Raw genomic sequence first — 23,547 nt, 5'->3', positions numbered from 1 at the left:
TTTCTTCGTTACAAAGATCATCCCAAATATTACAAGGAGAAATCGCATTTTTGTGCTTTTTATTTGTGGTTTTTAAGACAATCTAGAGGTTAAATTTCCCGTAAATCACGCCTAGTCTGAGTAAACTTGTTGACTTACAGACAAAAACACAACCTAGCTATCTTTAAGCTGTTTGAACACAAGCATACATTCCGGATACGCTTAATTGATTTGTCACTTGTTAAAACGTATAATGTTAAGTAAGGATTTAGTCGTCTCCTTCAGAGTGAACATGAACGTACAAAACTGAAATCGACGACGAAAAATGATATGCTTCAAAACTATCAACATTTTTTACGAGTATTTTTTCCTGTGCCACATTTTTTTTTCAAAGCGTACTTTTCAAAATAAAACATGAAACATCCTCAGTTTGACCAAACAAGATCTTCTTTTTTTCTTTTTCCCATCTTTCATCCTTTCAACGTGTCTATATTTCTCGAAGCCCTGCTTTGCTCGGAGGCCTGTTTTTTCTCGAAGCCGTGCTTCGCTTGGATGCCTGTTTTTCTCGAAGCCCTGCTTTGCTCGGACGCCTATTTTCTCGAAGCCTTGCTTTGCTCGGAGGACTGTTTTTCTCGAAGTCCTGCTTTGCTCGGAGGCCTGTTTTTTCTCGAAGCCCTGCTTCGCTCGGAGGCCTGTTCTTCTCGAAGCCCTGCTTCGCTCGGAGGCCTGTTTTTCTCGAAGCACTGCTTCTCTCGGAGGCCTGTTTTTCTCGAAGCCCTGCTTCTCTCGGAGGCCTGTTTTTTCTCGAAGCCCTGCTTTGCTCGGACGCCTATTTTTCTCGAAGCCTTGCTTTGCTCTGAGGACTGTTTTTATCGAAGCCCTGCTTTGCTCGGAGGCCTTTTTTCTCGAAGCCCTGCTTTGCTCGGAGGGCTGTTTTTCTCGAAGCCCTGCTTTGCTCGGAGGGCTGTTTTCTCGAAGCCCTGCTTTGCTCGGAGGCCTGTTTTTCTCGAAGCACTGCTTCGCTCGGAGGCCTGTTTTTCTCGAAGCCTTGCTTTGCTCGGAGGCCTGTTTTTCTCGAAGCCTTGCTTTGCTCGGAGGCCTGTTTTTCTCGAAGCCTTGCTTTGCTCGGAGGCCTTTTTTCTCGAAGCCCTGCTTTGCTCGGACAACGACTGCTATTTACGAGGAAGCTCCTTCTTTCACATGTGTATACATTTACCAGCTTTGTTTCTCCAGCTTTGAATTTTTCTTAAAACTTCCATTATCAACGGACTCAACAAAGATTTTCTACTGTATGTACCGATAGTTGTTCTTGTTTAATTTATAAACCATAAATTAAAATTAAATTCACATGGAATTGGTGTCCTCGTCTTTGATGAATTTTTTCGCTAAAGTATCATTTCAAAATCAAACATTAAATGCTGTCCGAACTTTTCAAACATCACGCAAAAACAACAGCCACGCTACTTCTGGCCTTCTGTTCCGAACCAACAACGCGAACGATTGAGCTTCGACAAACCAAGAAAACAAACTCACAAATATAGCCCAATCTAACTTGCCTGACATCATAAGCCAAATTGATAAATCATTTCTATTTTAGGTGTTCTAAATCCGTCACGCATGGTTGCCCAATCATTAAAGTGATTTATGAAATATGGCTTCTCATACAAAGTTATGCAGTGATACTTTAAGATTTTCTAGTTCTCACTGAGATCAGTGGGGCGATGTTACATTAAGTGACATTTCTCATTCATGATGAATTATCAGACATATGTGCTTAAGAAATGTTTATACATGAAAATATGTCACTAAATTATATAGATGTTATACCAGGTAGCGGAGTTCCGTAATATTTATAAAATGTAGGAACAATAGTTTTAATTCTTATCACATTTTAATAGAAGTTATACCTCGTAGTGGAGTTCCGTAATATTTATAAAATGTAGGAACAATAGTTTTAATTCTTATCACATTTTTATAGAAGTTATACCTCGTAGTGGAGTTCCGTAATATTTATAAAATGTAGGAACAATAGTTTTAATTCTTATCACAATTTTTATAGAAGTTATACCTCGTAGTGGAGTTCCGTAATATTTATAAAATGTAGGAACAATAGTTTTAATTCTTATCACATTTTTATAGAAGTTATACCTCGTAGTGGAGTTCCGTAATATTTATAAAATGTAGGAACAATAGTTTTAATTCTTATCACATTTTTATAGAAGTTATACCTCGTAGTGGAGTTCCGAAATATTTATAAAATGTAGGAACAATAGTTTTAATTCTTATCACATTTTTATAGAAGTTATACCTCGTAGTGGAGTTCCGTAATATTTATAAAATGTAGGAACAATAGTTTTAATTCTTATCACCTTTTTATAGAAGTTATACCAGGTTGTGGAGTTCCGTAATATTTATAAAATGTAGGAACAATAGTTTTAATTCTTATCACATTTTTATAGAAGTTATACCTCGTAGTGGTGTTCCGTAATATTTATAAAATGTAGGAACAATAGTTTTAATTCTTATCACATTTTTATAGAAGTTATACCTCGTAGTGGAGTTCCGTAATATTTATAAAATGTAGGAACAATAGTTTTAATTCTTATCACATTTTTATAGAAGTTATACCAGGTAGTGAAGTTCCGTAATATTTATAAAATGTAGGAACAATAGTTTTAATTCTTATCACATTTTTATAGAAGTTTTAACAGGTAGTGAAGTTCCGTAATATTTATAAAATGTAGGAACAATAGTTTTAATTCTTATCACATTTTTATAGAAGTTATACCAGGTAGTGAAGTTCCGTAATATTTATAAAATGTAGGAACAATAGTTTTAATTCTTATCACATTTTTATAGAAGTTATACCAGGTAGTGAAGTTCCGTAATATTTATAAAATGTAGGAACAATAGTTTTAATTCTTATCACATTTTTATAGAAGTTATACCTCGTAGTGGAGTTCCGTAATATTTATAAAATGTAGGAACAATAGTTTTAATTCTTATCACATTTCATTTAAGGTTGTAACGTAGAGTTATGTTGCTCTAATACACTCGCGTGTGTTATAACATACATAGAAAGTATTAATAAAAGCAGTTATAAATGTATATTGTATTAACTCACTGTCAATATCACACACGGTTTAAACATGCGTGCATTTCCTATGTATCATGGTCGCTCCGTTTTTTTGCATTTCTAAACAGGCTACAATATTAATGTGTCAGACATAGCATAACCCCTTAACTTAGATACAAATTACACTACAGTATACCAGATAATGAGAAATCCTGTATGAAAACAACACACGGTGAAATGGATAGGTATAGAATATATTAATTGTAACACAAATACAATGGGGCCAGGAACGGTACATCTAGTATGAAGTGAGATGTATAGCATATAGCCTTAATATAAACCAGGGTAGAAAGAGGCAGGTATAGCATATAGCCTTAACATAAACCAATGTATAAAGAGGCATGTATAGCATATAGCCTTAACAGAAACCAATGTATAAAGTAGCATGTATAGAATATAGCCTTACTATAAACCATGGTATGAAGAGGCAGGTATAGCATATAGCCTCAACACAAACCGTTGTAGAAAGAGGCAGGTATAGTATATAGCCTTACTATAAACCAGGGTAGAAAGAGGCAGGTATAGTATATAGCCTTAACACAAACCGTGGTATGAAGAGGCAGGTATAGCATATAGCCTTAACACAAACCGTGGTATAAAGAGGCATGTATAGCATATTGCCTTAACACAAACCGTGGTATAAAGAGGCATGTATAGCATATTGCCTTAACAGAAACCGTGGTATAAAGAGGCAGGTATAGCATATAGCCTCAACACAAACCGTGGTATGAAGAGGCAGGTATAGTATATAGCCTTACTATAAACCAGGGTAGAAAGAGGCAGGTATAGTATATAGCCTTAACACAAACCGTGGTATGAAGAGGCAGGTATAGCATATAGCCTTAACACAAACCGTGGTATAAAGAGGCATGTATAGCATATAGCCTTAACACAAACCGTGGTATAAAGAGGCATGTATAGCATATAGCCTTAACACAAACCGTGGTATAAAGAGGCATGTATAGCATATAGCCTCAACACAAACCGTGGTATGAAGAGGCAGGTATAGTATATAGCCTTACTATAAACCAGGGTAGAAAGAGGCAGGTATAGTATATAGCCTTAACACAAACCGTGGTATGAAGAGGCAGGTATAGCATATAGCCTTAACACAAACCGTGGTATAAAGAGGCATGTATAGCATATAGCCTTAACACAAACCGTGGTATAAAGAGGCATGTATAGCATATAGCCTTAACACAAACCAGGGTAGAAAGAGGCAAGTATAGCATATAGCCTTAACACAAACCGTGGTATAAAGAGGCATGTATAGCATATAGCCTCAACACAAACCGTGGTATAAAGAGGCATGTATAGCATATAGCCTTAACACAAACCGTGGTATAAAGAGGCATGTATAGCATATAGCCTTAACACAAACCGTGGTATAAAGAGGCATGTATAGCATATAGCCTTAACACAAACCGTGGTATAAAGAGGCATTTAATAGCATATTGCCTTAACAGAAACCGTGGTATGAAGTGACATGTACAGCATTTAGCCTCAACGCGAACCCATGTACAAGGTGCTATGTATAGTATAAAACCCCAACACAAACTCCGGTATAAAGTGTCGTGCGTGGCATATAGCCTTAACACAAATCACGATAAATATCGAATTGTTCATCATAGTTGACGTGTTGACACATGTGAACTATGGTATGTGTGTGTATAGTATACAGGTCGATATCAGTGACATTAGGAATAGGGAGTCTTATTATATGTGCCCCTTTCACAGCAACACGTGTATCGTAAGTAAAAAGATATGTAAACACTGGTAAACGTGTGTAAATATGTGTTCATACACGAACGGTAATGTATTTTTATGTAAATATGCCTTTCGATGAATTTGCAATGCAGAATACCTTGCTATTTTTTGTGATAGATTATCATAAAAAAGTTTCAAATTGTCCGAAAGTCAGGACAAGAAATGATGCTCATTTAACATATACAATGTGTCACCTTCCTCTTACCTTCATTCTCTTCGCGGAAATGACGTCATGCAGTCACAAATTTTAACAGGTGTGAATATAGCTAAGACATCAGTAACTATCATCAGAAATTGAAGGATCGGTAGTTTCTTTTGCTTGCGAAAAGGCGGCCAGGAACAAAATTTTCTGGTGTTTGAAGATTCCTTAAGCGCGTGATCTTCCTCGTCGAATTTTAAGATTTAAGTCGATATATCGCAGTATTGCGGGTTCGTGTTGTCTATATTTATTTTGAATATATATATATATATATATTTATATGTCGAAATCGACATTGTACATGTTAATTAAATGTCTTCACTTATCAACCATTTTGAGTCTATCTTAACAGTGTCGGCAAGTGTCGTCAGACGTTTTCAGAAAATGTCTTTCAAAACACTGAATAAAGTTATCGACATCAAGATTTGGAATAATGACCATGATAAAACTGTGTGTATGTAGAGCATATCTTTATATACCTCTTATTTTTAGGTACTTTAAAAGATGTTTTAGAAGACGTTTAACTGCGCGTGTGTTCACGTGTTGATGCTGTTTAGATAGACTGCTAATATGTTTTAAATGGTATCCCTTTGTATATCAATAAATTGATACTTTCAGTTCTAGTGGATTTATTGTTTAAGTACTAAAACTGAAAAATAAGGAAAATTCAAAGCGAAGTTGACACTCAAAGTATTTATAAATCTTCAGTACCAAAACTTACTTTGATTTATGGAGATTCTTTCTACAATAAAACTGTAAAAAAAAAACGTAGGATTTTGTTAAATATAAAAAGATGAAACGACCGACTGCCTTTAAGTAAACTGTTGTTTGATACATATATAAACAAACTTTATCCCCATAGAAAAAAAACAAGTGAGAATAAGGTGAAAGTAAATAGAGAAACAACACTGCATCTTGTTTCACACCCATTTTCACATTTATCTCGTTTCACATTTATCTTGTTTAAAATTTATCTCGTTTCACATTTATCATGTTTAAAATTTATCTCGTTTCACATTTATCATGTTTAAAATTTATCTTGCTTCACATTTATCTTGTTTCACTCATCTTGTTTCACATTTATCTTGTTTCACTCATCTTGTTTCACATTTATCTTGTTTCACTCATCTTGTTTCACATTTATCTTGTTTCACTCATCTTGTTTCACATTTATCTTGTTTCTATAAATGAAAATTTATCTTGTTTCAATTTCTTTCACACTTCACAAACGAATATTCAAATAAACTTTGGATAATTTTTTTTGAGAGCGTAATATTTGCTACACGATTTGTATTAAAGCAAATTATAGACAAGATGTCCATATCATACTTAGGAAAGACTTACCTTTGAAATAGATTTCAAATCTTTTAAAACGCTGGAATATCCAATTTTTTTTTTCGATTTGATGAATTCCTATTCCAGCGAAAAATGTGTATCAAACTTCACATTACTGGAGATGATTATCCCAACACAATATACAAGAAAAACTAAGCTACATTTTATGAATAATATTTCACAAGTTTTCTTACATCGGAAAACACTTTTCTTCGATAATTAATCCAACAGTATTTAATCCAATTGCCTCGAGTTCGAAAGGAAAGGGTTCTAAAGGCTTTTCACTTCTCGGATGTCATCAAATCACTGGTGCGGCCTAGTGTCGAGTAGCCTGAATAATTCCAACGTCATCATAAATCATCTTCTTTGCGCGAAAGGTGTGCGACAACGGGAAACAATTTACGCCTCTCACACAAAAAAGTAACTATGAACATGTAAAAATTATTCTTTCAAAAAATACATAGAAAGCAAGTTTCAAATTAGAGAAATTATATTATTCCTCAAAATCTGAATATTATGCTTTACCTCACATACTATGACAAGATGACAGAAGAAATCTAGGCCGGTGATTGTTGCGAGATTATGACGGAGTGTTCAGGTTAGATTGGAAAGGCGACAGAGTGTATGATTATAATTAGACACGATGGGTGAAATAGACACCGCCTGTTGATTGTCCGCGCTGTCAGTCTGTCAGAAATTGACATAATTATGATGTCTAGGATGTTAACGGTCTCAGCGATCTTAGTACGTAATGCTGGGGCGTTTAATGGATGTGAAACACTGGCGTATATATGACAAGTCACCTTATAGTGTATATATATATATAAATTCACCCCAAATTTCAGTACTCTTTACACTGATAAGTCTGTCGAATTTTCCGTAAAGTTCATCAATAAATACCAGATTGTTTGATAACAAAATGGACTTAGCCATCAATTTCTAACACAATGATATCGCATGAAACAGAGGTATCATGTTTTGTCTAAATAAGATGGGTGCAAGGTTTGCATAAAATGATATACGTTTGTTTGATAGATAGGAGATATCTAATGATTTCCCGCTTAATATCATACATTTATTTGACAGATAGGGGATATTTAATGACTTCGCGCTTAATATCATACATTCATTTAAAAGATAAGGTATATTGAAAGGTTTTCCATTAAATATCATATATTTGTTTGAAAGATAGAAGAAACATTCTGTATCTAATAGTTTCTCGTTAATTCTATACATATTTGCCTGATAGATGTATTTTATGGTTCCCCGTTTAATATCATACACGTGTTTGCTACATGTAGATGGATGAAATTAATGGTTCCCCGTTTAAAATAGATAAACAAAAAATATAGATAAAAACTGTCATACCAAGAAAACGTATCTAACGGGAAACATTAAATTTCTTTTCGTTGTATTTCTTTCATTAAAAAATGAAAAAAAAAAAATCAAATATAAGTGAAAGTTATTAAAAAAATGTTTTTATATAATGAACTTGAGCAAACCAGAGATAAAACTCAGGAGTTATTTGATTAATATCAAGTTATTCAACCTTCTAGTGATGATGTCCTAAATTATTCGTGAAATGATGATACTATATTTTGATAAATTTGATATTTTCTTTATTTTAGTGGCAAAAATGTTATAAAAATGGTTTAAAACAACTTAAAGTGGCCTTTTCAAAATGGCGTCGCCGTGTTGTCAAGCGTAACGTCAAACTATCTGACTTCATTGAACGCCATGCTATTTTGGAAACTTGTCTGAAATGACGGGTAATGACTGGTTTCCCGTTGAGTATCATATATATTCCCGGGGTGTGACACAACATCTTTATCATTCACGTGTGCCAAGCCGTATGATGAGTGAAAATTACTTATATATTCTGAGTGAAGAATGTACGATATTGCGCGGAAAACCTTAAATTTTCTCGTTAATAAATTTTATAAGGAAAAAGAAATAAAAAACCGATCTAAAAAAAGTTCGGGAACAGTTACCACGGTCTATGACATCAGAAAGCTTACAAAAGCGTACACGGACAGTAATGGCGGAGACTTAGAATATATATTTTTATCAGACAGTGTAATAACACGTAATTTATATTTATCAGACTGTGTGTAATAACATGTAATTTATATTTATCAGACTGTGTGTAAAACATGTAATTTATATTTATCAGACAGTGTGTAATAACATGTAATTTATATTTATCAGACTGTGTGTAATAACATGTAATTTATATTTATCAGACTGTGTGTAAAACATGTAATTTATATTTATCAGACTGTGTGTAATAACATGTAATTTATATTTATCAGACTGTGTGTAATAACATGTAATTTATATTTATCAGACTGTGTGTAATAACATGTAATTTATATTTATCAGACTGTGTGTAAAACATGTAATTTATATTTATCAGACTGTGTGTAATAACATGTAATTTATATTTATCAGACTGTGTGTAATAACATGTAATTTATATTTATCAGACTGTGTGTAATAACATGTAATTTATATTTATCAGACTGTGTAATAACATGTAATTTATATTTATCAGACTGAGTGTAATAACATGTAATTTATATTTATCAGACTGAGTGTAATAACATGTAATTTATATTTATCAGACTGTGTAAAACATGTAATTTATATTTATCAGACTGTGTGTAATAACATGTAATTTATATTTATCAGACTGTGTAATAACATGTAATTTATATTTATCAGACTGAGTGTAATAACATGTAATTTATATTTATCAGACTGAGTGTAATAACACGTAATTTATATTGATCAGACTGAGTGTAATAACATGTAATTTATATTTATCAGACTGTGTAATAACATGTAATTTATATTTATCAGACTGTGTGTAATAACATGTAATTTATATTTATCAGACTGAGTGTAATAACATGTAATTTATATTTATCAGACTGTGTAAAACATGTAATTTATATTTATCAGACTGTGTGTAATAACATGTAATTTATATTTATCAGACTCTGTGTAATAACATGTAATTTATATTTATCAGACTCTGTGTAATAACATGTAATTTATATGTATCAGACTGTGTGTAATAACATGTAATTTATATTTATCAGACTGTGTGTAATAACATGTAATTTATATTTATCAGACTGTGTGTAATAACATGTAATTTATATTTATCAGACTGTGTGTAATAACATGTAATTTATATTTATCAGACTGTGTGTAATAACATGTAATTTATATGTATCAGACTGTGTGTAATAACATGTAATTTATATTTATCAGACTGTGTAATAACATGTAATTTATATTTATCAGACTGAGTGTAATAACATGTAATTTATATTTATCAGACTGTGTGTAATAACATGTAATTTATATTTATCAGACTGAGTGTAATAACATGTAATTTATATGTATCAGACTGTGTGTAATAACATGTAATTTATATTTATCAGACTGTGTAATAACATGTAATTTATATTTATCAGACTGTGTGTAATAACATGTAATTTATATTTATCAGACTGTGTGTAATAACATGTAATTTATATTTATCAGACTGTGTGTAATAACATGTAATTTATATGTATCAGACTGTGTGTAATAACATGTAATTTATATTTATCAGACTGTGTAATAACATGTAATTTATATTTATCAGACTGAGTGTAATAACATGTAATTTATATGTATCAGACTGTGTGTAATAACATGTAATTTATATTTATCAGACTGTGTAATAACATGTAATTTATATTTATCAGACAGTGTGTAATAACACGTAATTTATATTTATCAGACTGTGTGTAATAAGATGTTATATTTATCAGACTGTGTGTAATAACATGTAATTTATATTTATCAGACTGTGGGTAATAACATGTAATTTATATTGATCAGACTGTGTGTAATAACATGTAATTTATATTTATCAGACTGTGTGTTATAACACGTAATTTATATTTATCAGACTGTGTGTAATAACATGTAATTTATATTTATCAGACTCTGTGTAATAACATGTAATTTATATTTATCAGACTGTGTGTAAAACATGTAATTTATATTTATCAGACAGTGTGTAATAACATGTAATTTATATTTATCAGACTCTGTGTAATAACATGTAATTTATATTTATCAGACTCTGTGTAATAACATGTAATTTATATTTATCAGACTGAGTGTAATAACATGTAATTTATATTGATCAGACTGTGTGTAATAACATGTAATTTATATTTATCAGACTGTGTGTAATAACATGTAATTTATATTTATCAGACTGTGTGTAATAACATGTAATTTATATTTTCACACATTAAAAAAATCTGTCAGTTAAACTGGGTTGATCTTATATCTTTGTAGGTATTTTAGGAACAAAATATTAATTATTTTTATACCCCGGAGATCGAAGATCGATGGTAGCCCGCTATAGGCTCTGGTCTGGTGTATTTTAATCACAGAGAATGATCTGTTTTTCTGTTTTTAGCGTTTCTATAAAACTTTTGCTCTCATGTTTTAACCTTTGGTACATTGTATATTGTTTTGTACAGTATATACCAATAAGACATCGGATGAGTTACGGGACTTTATAAAACACTAAAAAGGTTGTCATTTCTTCGTTTTCGTCATAAAATTTTAAGTTGTCAAATTTGAACTCAAATTGGTCTCGGAGTTGTCATGTTAGTCACACGAAAGGCTAGCCGTTGATGGCTTAGTGTTTCTCAAACATATCTTATATAGTGTTTCTCAAACATATCTTATATAGTGTTTCTCAAACATATGTTGTATAGTGTTTCTCAAACATATCTTATGTTGTGTTTCTCAGACATATCTTATTTTGTGTTTCTCAAACATATCTTATAATGTGTTTGTATTTAGTTGTATACTGTAATACAGATATGAACAAAGTCTTATGGAAAACGGTATAAAAAAGTCCACATTTATTGTTCAAAATCAATAATAGACATCAAAATTTATAACGACTATACTGTGGAGTCATCAATTTTCGTGGGGGATATATTTTCGTCGTGAGTACTCATCAGTCCACGAATCCGTGAAACTGTGTAGTATTTGTATGTGCAGTTTATTGCGCTATATTTACAACGGAATCAAGTGTCCCCGAAATTATATTTCAGTTCTGATAAAAAAAAAAAAAAAACCCACAAAAATTGAGCCACAAAAAACAATTTTTTTTTTAAATGCTGTACGTAAAATCGCCCATCCATAGCATACTTAAGTACATGTGGACTACAGGTAGAACACCCTTTGCGTTCACAAGGCATAAGTATTTAGAAAATGACTTGAAAGCCAACTAACCTTCATTAGAGTGACACATAGGTTTACTGAAACAGTAGCCTTGTGTCATCTCATTCCATAGCGGTATCATCAACAGGTGGTATTATGTCATTTGATCCGATGACGTCACGTGATCGTTGTTAAGTAAACATCATCAAGACTACGTTTAAAGTGAGATGAAACGAAGTTCTGAGAATGCATGAAAAATGCTGGAAATGCCGATCAAAATATTCGCACCACCCAACTCTCCTATTATATTTTGAAAATAAATACATCCTCAAAGACGGGAAGGAAGATAGTACCAAAATAATAATAATTCTGGACAAATAATTGTTGTAGTGAAAACCACCGCCGACAACTGTCATCTTGTGAAATCAAGTTTTCCGGTTATAAAGTTTCCGAGCGCTCCGGGATCGTCCGAACGGTAGTAGTCTGTGCAGAGCTCCCGGAAGTAGGGTAGGTCGACCTTCCGAGTATTGTTCTGTAAACATGCAAGGATGCGTCGGTCGATATTAGAAATAAATGAAGTCAGGATAGCGATTCATTATATCGGACAATCTTTGAACATACACCACACACACACACACACACACACACACACACACACACACACACACACACATACATCCGATCCTCGGTCCTCGATCATTCACGTAACTGTAGGAGTGAGAAGAACGATAACTCTACAAATACTACAAATTTGTATGGAAATTGGGGAAAACATACAAACCATTGTATGAATAGCTCCTCTTATGTCATTGAATTTCTTGGCATGAATTCACCATCATGTTAACATTGAATTTCTTGGCATGAATTCACCATCAGGTTAACATCGAATTTCTTGAAATTAATTCCTTATCACACGAACAATGAATTTCCTTCGTTCATATCTTAAACATTGTTATCTTGAAATTTATTTTAATAAATAAAGTATAGTTTGATCACTTATTTCTTTACATGATGAATAAATCTATGGTCACGATTGGTAGATCAAAATTACGGATCGACAAAATAAACGAAATGATCGTACTTATTCTATACTGATCAACGATTAAGAAAATAATCGATGATTTGATAAATTACATACAACCGAATCATGTCCTGACTATTCACTGCCAATGCCTTTCCTTTTAACATTAAAAACTAAGAAGTAATGAATGAACGGGGACAACGAAGACGGCGTGTTATGCAAAGGTTGCGATGAAGATATAAAGTTAATTGATATGGTAAAGTTAAGACTAAATACTATCAGTTCGTGAATACAGGATGACTTACACCTGAAAAGAGGAGAAACGCTTGTCTGGCATCTTTTGCAGGAACACCGAAGTCAGCTAACACATATTCAAACTCCTCCGCGTCTATCTTTCCATCACCTGTTAAAGATAGAAAACATCTTTACGTCAAATTCCTTACATAAGCAACTTAGTTACCGCATGATTTACATCGATTGTTTATTTTGTAATACAACTGGTATCTAAATATCTTTTACCTTACCGCAGAAGACTTTGACCACTGGCCGGAAACAAAGTGACCAGTGACCGGAAACAAACTGACCAGTGACCGGAAACAAACTGACCAGTGTCCGGAAACAAAGTGACCAGTGACCGGAAAAAAACTGACCAGTGATAGGAAACAAACTGACCAGTGAACGAAACAAACTTACCATTGACCGGAAACAAATTTACCAGTGACTGGAAACAAACTGGCCGGAAACAAAGTGACCAGTGTCCGGAAACAAACTGACCAGTGTCCGGAATAAACACACCAATGTCCGGAAACGAATTGACCAGTGTCCAGAAAGAAACAAACCAATATCTGGGAACATACTGACAAGGATTCGAAAGCAACAGACTTGTGTCTAGTAATAAATAGATCACTCACCGAAACAAACTGACAAGTGTCCTAATAAAAATCACTTGTGTGCCGGAAATAAATTGTCCGTATCAAACTCTACATTGTTAAAAAAACTTAATCATTGTCCGAAATAAAACCTACATGTATCCAACAAAAACCCAAAACAAACAAAAAAAATAGCAAGGATCATTTTCAAACTGAACTTTGTCCGGAAACAAACTGACCGATGTCCTATAAAAACCGAATAACGTAAAGAAACAAACTGACCAGTGACCGGAAACAAACTGACCACTGTACAGAAACAAACTGACCAGTGACCGGAAGAAAACTGGCCAGTGTACAGAAACAAACTGACCAGTGTACAGAAACAAACTGACCAGTGACCGGAAACAAACTGACCAGTTACCGGAAACAAACTGACCAGTGTACAGAAACAAACTGACCAGTGACCGGAAACAAACTGACCAGTGTCCGGAAACAAACTGACTAGTGTCCAGTAACAAACTGACCAGTGTCCGGAAACAAACTGACCAGTGACCGGAAACAAACTGACCAGTGTACAGAAACAAACTGACCAGTGACCGGAAGAAAACTGACCAGTGATCGGAAACAAACTGACCAGTGTCCGGAAACAAACTGACCAGTGACCGGAAACAAACTGACCAGTGTACAGAAACAAACTGACCAGTGTCCGGAAACAAACTGACCAGTTCTCTGTATCAAACTGACCAGTGGCCATTACTTACCTGTCCTGTCGTACAGATTAAATTTGTATTCCACATAGGATTCCAACCAGTCTGGAAGTTTTCGGTCAGCGGGGAGTGGGTCAGCTTTCTTGGCCTCTCTAATACAGTTCTCATTAAATGTTGTCCACATACGGACCTAGGGATGAATAAGTGGAAAACATATATATATGATGAGATGGGTCAGCCAGACAAGGGTGGGTAGGAGACAGACATAGGTCAGTGAGACAAGGGTGGGTAGGAGACGGACATAGGTCAGTCAGACAAGGGTGGGTAGGAGACAGACATAGGTCAGTCAGACAAGGGTGGGTAGGAGACGGACATAGGTCAGTCAGACAAGGGTGGGTAGGAGACAGACATAGGTCAGTCAGACAAGGGTGGATAGGAGACAGACATATCAGACAGGTCAGTCAGACAAGGGTGGGTAGGAGACAGACATAGGTCAGTCAGACAAGGGTGGATAGGAGACAGACATAGGTCAGTCAGACAAGGGTGGGTAGGAGACGGACATAGGTCAGTGAGACAAGGGTGGGTAGGAGACGGACATAGGTCAGTCAGACAAGGGTGGGTAGGAGACAGACATAGGTCAGTCAGACAAGGGTGGGTAGGAGACAGACATAGGTCAGTGAGACAAGGGTGGGTAGGAGACGGACATAGGTCAGTCAGACAAGGATGGGTAGGAGACAGACATTGGTCAGTCATACAAAGTGGGTAGGAGACAGACATTGGTCAGTCAGACAAGGATAGGTAGGAGATAGAACAATTGTCATTATCATCCCTTCCCCTGAAATTATTTATAGAGTTACCTCTCTTGGCAAGCGAATGTAGAACCATTTTCATTATTACCACATCCCTCTGTATTTATTTATAAAGTTATCTCCCTTGGTAACTTGATATCGAACCATTGTCATTAAAACCACTTTCCTAGCATTATTGATAAAGTTATCTGCCTTGATTACATGATATAGTATCACCTCAATTTTATATCTCCTTTTGTTGTTATTGAGAGTTACCTCCCTTGATAACCTGGGAAGGAATCAGTAACATTATCTCCACTTCCTTCTGTTGCTATTGATAGAGTTACCTCCCTTGAAAACCTGGGGAGGACTCAATGACATTATCACCACTTCCCTCTGTTGTTATTAATAGAGTTACCTCCCTTGATAACCTGGGGAGGAATCAATGACATTATCATCACTTCTCACTGTTTTTATTGATAGAGTTACCTCCCTTGATAACCTGGGGAGGAATCAATGACATTCTCACCCATTCCTCAATCGTTATTTTGCCGTCATTGTTTTCGTCCCCCTCGTCCTGAAGACGCCGCCATATTGTCCGGAAAAGCTCGTGAGTTTTCGTGTGTTTGTCTGAACCGGGCTTCCATCCACTCCAATCACATATTTTCTTTGGAATGATAATACGGAAACAGAAATATGTTATTAACCGAAGATATATAAATAAAAATAAATCCTTATGTTCAACAATCAAAATAACCCGTGTCTACTTCTTCTTTAGACTTCGCAAAGGAAAAAAAATGTTTGAAATCTTGAGAAAAAATCTACAAGAGAAATCCAATGTGCCAGAAAAGGGGCTTAGGGGTGGGGCAAATTGAGAGGTTTAGGGTTATGTACTGAATCTTAATCTCACGCTTGATTGCGCATTCGACTGTTATATTGTCTGCGCATCAGTGACAACGGCTACTGATGTACTAAAAAAAATAAATATGTCAAGAAAATAACTGTGCTAGTGAGTATATGTCTAGAAAACATAGAGCAAATAGTTCTTACTTAATCACAATATCATACGTGATATTATACAACAATGACGTAAGATAAGATAGCAGAGATTTTTCAACTCTAGATGTAACTTTTGGATGGTACAATTACTGTCTAAGTTATTTAACGATGATATTCTCCTGTAGAAACCTGTGATAGCAAATATATATACCCCAGAGAGCTCTTGCCGCCAAGCATTGTTTTCTTTTTATTTACTTTTGTAAAAAAAAAGTGATTTTTTTCACTTCTTTTTAGTTTTTGCTTTTAAGTATATGAAATTTTGAATGGCGGACGCCGCGGTATCCCTGTAGGTCACTTGGTTTTAAGTTTGATTTTTAAGAAATTATTTTAAGAATCATATATGTTTGAATTCTTTTCGATATCTCTTACTTTTGAAATATTTTAAGAATCATATATACTTGAAATATTTCAAGCATCTTGTATTTTTTGAAATACAGATTTATAATATTTTAAGAAGACATGTCATAAAGAACTATGTCCGACACGTATTGGAGAACACGGGACCAAAACCCATTTCGCGAAGTATTATTCAACTGCATGTGGACTAATTAATGAACTTTAATAAGTAATATGTTAAGCAGTAAAGAATTTAATCCAAAATGACCACCTGTCAGCCCTCCTGCTTCGCGAATCAGTACCAACATTAACCGCACACACCTAAGGAGTAAAGATAGCTTACGTGCGAAATTTGAGAAAGGTTTATCTACATTTTAGCAATTCTCCAAAAGCTGTAATATAAAGTAACAAACTTAAATTTAAAATCCAAGATGGCCGCCTATCAGCCGTTTTGTTTCCATATAATTTCAGAAAGCATAAATAAGGGTACAACGAAGGACCTATGGTAATCTTTATCAAGAATATGTAAAAGATCAATCCAGTACTTTTAAAAAGATAGTGATACCAAACTTCAAGTGTCGAAATAAAAAAAAAACAACATGTCGGCCATTTTGTTTTCTTGATCAGTTCAAAAAACCAATGGGCACAACTAGAGATAAAAGGAAATTTACACAGCGTTAGAGGAATATCCTTCCACTTTGCTTAAGAAATAGCTATGGCAAATTTCAACTGTCAAAATCCAAGATGTCCGCCTGTCGACCGCTTGGTTTTCTTTGTTAGTTTCAAAATACATTTGCTGTAAAAAAAAAAGAATCAAGAAAATTGACGAATGATGTAAGAAGTATCCTCCCAACATCTCTCAAGAAATAGCGTTATCAATGATTGTCTATAGAAGGACGGTGTACTGAAAAAACAGAACTATCAACATTGTAACTATGGCAGACATTTAGCTGTTGTCTTGTTTCGGTACATGTATATAGCACAGCGTTAATTTTGTGAATTTCTCTTTTTGGCCTCGTGATTTGGTTGGGCTTTTTCTATTTCTGTTATTGGTCAGTGTTTTTATTGAATCTATTGGCCCTTGTTGTAATAACTAAGGGTCAGTGTTTTCTCTGTTCTCAATGTGTTTCGGTCATTTTGGCGCGGTATTATATATTCCACTATTGGACTCCCGACGATCGATATACATTATGACAGGTGAGACTTACTTGCACTAAACGTATTGTCTAAATTCTATTTTTTTAATATGTTTCCTTTGATATTTTCAGATCATATTTCTTGATTCGTGGTTTGATATATGAAATGGTTACAGTACTTTGTGTTAATATTATTCATGAACTGCTGTTTATTTGTTTGACATAACAATTACATCGATGTTTATAAGAGTGCGCTCCTTACTCTTCCATAATTAGGTAATATTCTTTTTGTATTTTCATATTTTTTTTTTGAAACCACGATTTATTAAAAATGTATATTTATTGTATTCTCTTTGTATCTATATATATTGAGACGATAAGATCTACATGTATATGTTGGATATAGTATATATGTATAGAATAGGTTTAATGTGAATCTAAATGATAAATTATTACTGTTGCAATAGTTTGATGTACGTGAAATATGACCAGTTATACATTTTGTATCTGAATACTGTGCTGTATATTTGGAGGGAAAATCAAATTCGAAGAGCTCTCAACAGTGTCGTGATGGTATTATCCTACAAATTTCAACACTGCTACACAATCATTAAAGATAAAGATCATTTATCAACAAAGAAACAAATTTAGAAAAAGGGAAAATTTATCAACAAAGTAACAAATATATACAAAGGGAAAATTGATCAACAAAGTTACAAATTTAGACAAAGGGAAAATTGATCAACAAAGTTACAAATTTAGACAAAGGGAAAATTTGTCAACAAAGTAACAAATATATACAAAGGGGAAATTTGTCAACAAAGTAACAAATATATATAAAAGGAAAATTTATCAACAAAGTAACAAATATATACAAATGGGAAATTTGTCAATAAAGTAACAAATATATACAAAAGGAAACTTTATCAACAAAGTAACAAATATATACAAAAGGAAAATTTATCAACAAAGTAACAAATATATACAAAAGGAAAATTTATCAACAAAGTAACAAATATATACAAAAGGGGAAATTTGTCATCAAAGTAACAAATATATTCAAAGTGGAAATCTATCAACAAAGTAGCAAATATATTAAAAGGGGGAATTTTTCAACCAAGTAACAAATATAGACAAAGAGAAAATTTATCAACAAAGTAACAGATATAGACAAAGGGAAAATTTGTCAACAAAGTAACAATTATAGACAAAGGGAAAATTTATCAACAAATAACAAATATATACAAAGGGAAAATTTGTCAACAAAGTAACAAATATATACAAAGGGGAAGTTTGTCAACAAAGTAACAAATATAGACAAAGGGGAAATTTATCCACAAAGTAACAAACATGGACAAAGGGAAAATTTATCAACAAAGTAACAAATATATACAAAGGGGAAATTTATAAACAAAGTAACAAATATATACAAAAGGAAACTTTATCAACAAAGTAACAAATATATACAAATAGGAATTTTAAAGAATGTCTTATGAAAAAGTTAACAATGACAAAAACTTCCGGAAAGGTAGTCAAGTGTATCCGGAAGGAAAACTGACTGCAAATTATATCTAAGATACAAAATACTCGTTGAGGCGTTTGAAAATTAGGAAAACATCAAAGTAAAAATATTTAACAAATTTCTGTGATCGCCAGGACCTGAACGACGAAGACAAAACCTACTTTGAACAGCATACCATAGAGAGGATTCTTACCTGTCTAGCTATTTCCATGTCTTTCCATTCCAAGTTCCCGTCTTTGTTTAGATCTACAAACAAAGATTAAAACAATGACTTGACTGACGTAGTGGTGTTATCTAAAGCGGTTTGCCCAGGCCTGTTCTTCTGACTCTAACAAAGAATAGTTAAGAACAAATACATACTGAGTAAAACATTACGAAAGTTTTACTGAGAGAAAAACAAAGGAAAAAGACAAATATTTATAAATTTACCACAGCATCGCCAACATTGCTAACAACAGGCATGATTACTTACAGAACTGTTTTACAGAAACATCTTTATTATCACCCTTTCGGTATAATTTTGAAATAATTTGTGATAACACACTCAAAATAATTTGATCAGTCAAATAATCGTTTCAGTGTGGCTGGAGCGTTCTGAAAGTTTTAAGAAAAACGATCTAGCACATTGCAGTGCATTTCCAAGGCTACCAAATATTGATTTTTACATATTTACATTATTTATCAACCAATGAGTTTTGCCGTCAGGCGTGTCAACGAATGTCGACAGGGAAAATAAACGACCAGTAAAAACTATCAATTCTAAAACAATATATTAATGGGTATTCAAGATGGAGGATCTTGAACAACCTACACACCTCATCAGGAATAAATTTTTAATGTAGTCAGCCGACCTAGAAAAATCAACTCTCTTTTCAAAGTGTTGGAAGAGTTGGAGGACGAAATGTTCAGGGTGTTAATATTTTTCGTTGTTTGCTGGATTTACAACTACTGAAGGGCCAGGATCATTTAGAGGAGGTGTCATCTATAACTGGTGGGTACCTCATTGAACAACATACAGAAGGCAAGTCGCATGTCATACATCAAAACGGAACAGACTGAAAAAACCACACCAAACGACAGAATACAGATAACAAATACAAGAGAACAGACATGATATGATGACATGACATGATGACAACATGGGAACAGACGACATGATGATAACATTAGAACAGATGACATGATGACAACATGAGAACAGACGACATGATGACAACATGACAATAGACGACATGATGATAACATATGTACAGACGACAGGATGATATCATGACAACAGACGACATGATGATAACATGACAACAGACGACATGATGATAACATGACAACAGACGACATGATGATAACATGACAACAGACGACATGATGATAACATGACAACAGACGACATGATGATAACATGACAACAGACGACAGGATGATAACATGACAACAGACGACATGATGACAACATGACAACAGATGACATGATGGCAACATGACAATAGACGACATGATGACAACATGACAACAGACGACATGATGATATCATGACAACAGACGACATGATGATAACATGACAATAGACGACATGATGATAACATGACATCAGACGACATGATGATAACATGACATCAGACGACATGATGATAACATGATAACAGACGACATGATGATAACATGACAACAGACGACATGATGATAACATGACAACAGATGACATGATGGCAACATGACAATAGACGACATGATGACAACATGACAACAGACGACATGATAACATGACAAGACGACATGATGATGATAACACATGAAAATATAACAGACGACATGATGATAACATGACAAGACGACATGATGATAACATGACAACAGACGACATGATGATAACATGACAACAGACGACATGGTGACAACATGACAACAGATGACATGATAACATGACAATAGACGACATGATGACAACATGACATTAGACGACATGATGACAACATGACAACAGACGACATGATGATAACATGACAACAGACGACATGATGATAACATGACAACAGACGATATGATAACATGAAAATAGACGACATGATGACAAAAGACGACATGATGATAACATGACAACAGACGACATGATGATAACATGACAACAGACGACATGGTGACAACATGACAACAGATGACATGATAACATGACAATAGACGACATGATGACAACATGACATTAGACGACATGATGAAAACATGACAACAGACGACAAGATGATAACATGACAACAGACGACATGATGATAACATGACAATAGACGACATGATGACAACAGACGACATGATGACAACATGACGACATGATGACAACAACAGACGACATGATGATAACATGACATGAGACGACAGACGACATGATGACAACATGACAACAGACGACATGATGATAACATGACAACAGACGACATGATGATAACATGACAACAGACGACATGATGATAACATGACAACAGACGACATGATGATAACATGACAACAGACGACATGATGATAACATGGCAACAGATGACATGGTGATAACATGACAACAGACATGATGATAACATGACAACAGACGACATGATGATAACAGACGACATGATGATAACATGACAACAGACGACATGATGATAACATGACAAAAGACGACATGATGATAACATGACAACAGACGACATGATGATAACATGACAACAGATGACATGATGATAACATGACAACAGACGACATGATGATAACATGACAACAGACGACATGATGATAACATGACAACAGACGATATGATGATAACATGACAACAGATGACATGATGATAACATGACAACAGACATGATGATAACATGACAACAGACGACATGATGATAACATGACAACAGACGACATGATGATAACATGACAACAGACGACATGATGTTAACATGACATCAGACGACATGATGATAACATGACAACAGACGACATGATGATAACAGACGACATGATGATAACATGACAACAGACGACATGATGATAACATGACAACAGACGACATGATGATAACAGACGACATGATGATAACAGACGACATGATGATAACATGACAACAGACGACATGATGATAACAGATGACATGATGATAACACGAGAACTGACGACATGATGATTACAGACGACATGATGATAAGACGAGAACAGACGACATGATGACAATAGACGACATGATGATAAAACTAGAGCAGCCGACAGCTGGTATAAGATGTTAATATTCTGGTAAAACACGATATAAGTAGGTAGAGATCAGTTGATTCTGATTCAATCGATCGACATAGTGACATATGCTGGTCGTCCCAATGATTTATTTGTAAACCTTATACCACCTAATTTACTTAAAAAATCTACCACGAGCAGAAAAAGTTTAACAGGTCACGACTGCCACACGACTGCTGGACACGGGAGTTGAACTTAAATGTTCAGGTAAGGTGCAAATATATGAAATGTTTGATGGCCTTTGTCTAAGCGTTATTTAAAAAAAAAAACAACTTGTGTCATCCCAACCTCAATATTTCAATGCTCTACATTCGCTAGGCGGCGATCCTATAGTCTGTACAATGCTGACTGTACGTACCCGTCTGGGAATATTTGCTGAAGTAACGGTAATATGTCGACCGGAAGTGGAGAGACATTCCGGATAATAGGCGATTTACGATAAACTTGGGTTCATTAAAGACGCCTTCCCGCCAGTATGACGTCATCAGAATAACATTGATGACCTCAAATCAGTTATTGTTAAGTAAACATCAGGGCCCGTATTCATGAAATCTTTCTCATGCTCAAGCATAGATTTTATGCTCAATGTAGCTTTTTTTATTTACAATTCAACTAAATTATATAAAATAATACAAATGTCAAATTTAAACCTTGAATATAGCTTTGACTTGAAAACCTTTCAAAATTGTTTTTAAATCTTTGGTAGAATCAGCCTCATTTATTAATTTTGAACTTAAACAAGACATAAGGCTTGAGCACAAAATTCATGCTTGAGCATGAGAACGGTTTCATGAATACGGGCTCAGTTGTTTTGATCATGTGTAACCTTAACTCAGCAGTTCCTATGTAATGACCATGTCACTTACCGAAAAATAAATGGAACTCGTGTATCAGTTTCTTCTTCTGGAATTCAGAAAGTTCCGGATTAAAGAAACCTAGTACAATCCCCATCTGTTTTTTCTTGTTACGGAATCCAGTCCAGACTAAAACAGAAAACGTTAAAACTTCGGATTAGTTATAAAGTCAATAAAAATAAATAGCTCCCGACTCCAGAGTAGGTTTACGGTCACGTGAACTCTTTTACGATGAAGAATATTCCTTCTATTCAGGAGTCAACTTGCACGTGACGTTAACACAAATCAGAAATATATTCACTTTATGGCGAGGAATCTGTGTAGTGACTGTATTTCCTGTTACAGG

The 23,547-nt window shown here is 34.2% G+C and overlaps 2 protein-coding genes across 2 annotated transcripts in view; both read right to left on the bottom strand.

The window, feature by feature from the left end:
• Positions 1 to 381: 381 nt before the first annotated feature.
• LOC132546247 (uncharacterized) lies at positions 382 to 1,542 on the bottom strand. Its single transcript, XM_060209955.1, has 2 exons — positions 1,536 to 1,542; positions 382 to 1,151 (listed from the first exon to the last, which is right to left on the bottom strand). The coding sequence occupies exons 1-2, from the start codon at positions 1,540 to 1,542 to the stop codon at positions 382 to 384; spliced, it is 777 nt and encodes a 258-aa protein (XP_060065938.1).
• Positions 1,543 to 12,075: 10,533 nt separating this feature from the next.
• Positions 12,076 to 23,547, bottom strand: part of LOC132546246 (calexcitin-2-like) — a 19,785-nt gene continuing 8,313 nt past the window's right edge. Inside the window, exons 2-7 of the mRNA XM_060209954.1 lie at positions 23,214 to 23,330; positions 19,295 to 19,347; positions 15,578 to 15,715; positions 14,315 to 14,450; positions 12,990 to 13,087; positions 12,076 to 12,195 (exon numbers count right to left, since the gene is read on the bottom strand). Coding sequence (XP_060065937.1) covers positions 12,076 to 12,195; positions 12,990 to 13,087; positions 14,315 to 14,450; positions 15,578 to 15,715; positions 19,295 to 19,347; positions 23,214 to 23,330 — 662 coding nt within the window. The remainder of the gene's footprint in view (positions 12,196 to 12,989; positions 13,088 to 14,314; positions 14,451 to 15,577; positions 15,716 to 19,294; positions 19,348 to 23,213; positions 23,331 to 23,547) is intronic.

Source organism: Ylistrum balloti, unplaced genomic scaffold (genome assembly GCF_031769215.1).
Source record: "Ylistrum balloti isolate Yb309-2 unplaced genomic scaffold, AGI_CSIRO_Ybal_v1 Utg369880, whole genome shotgun sequence".
NCBI classification, from domain to species: domain Eukaryota; kingdom Metazoa; phylum Mollusca; class Bivalvia; order Pectinida; family Pectinidae; genus Ylistrum; species Ylistrum balloti.
This window is presented reverse-complemented; position numbering and strand designations above follow the sequence as displayed.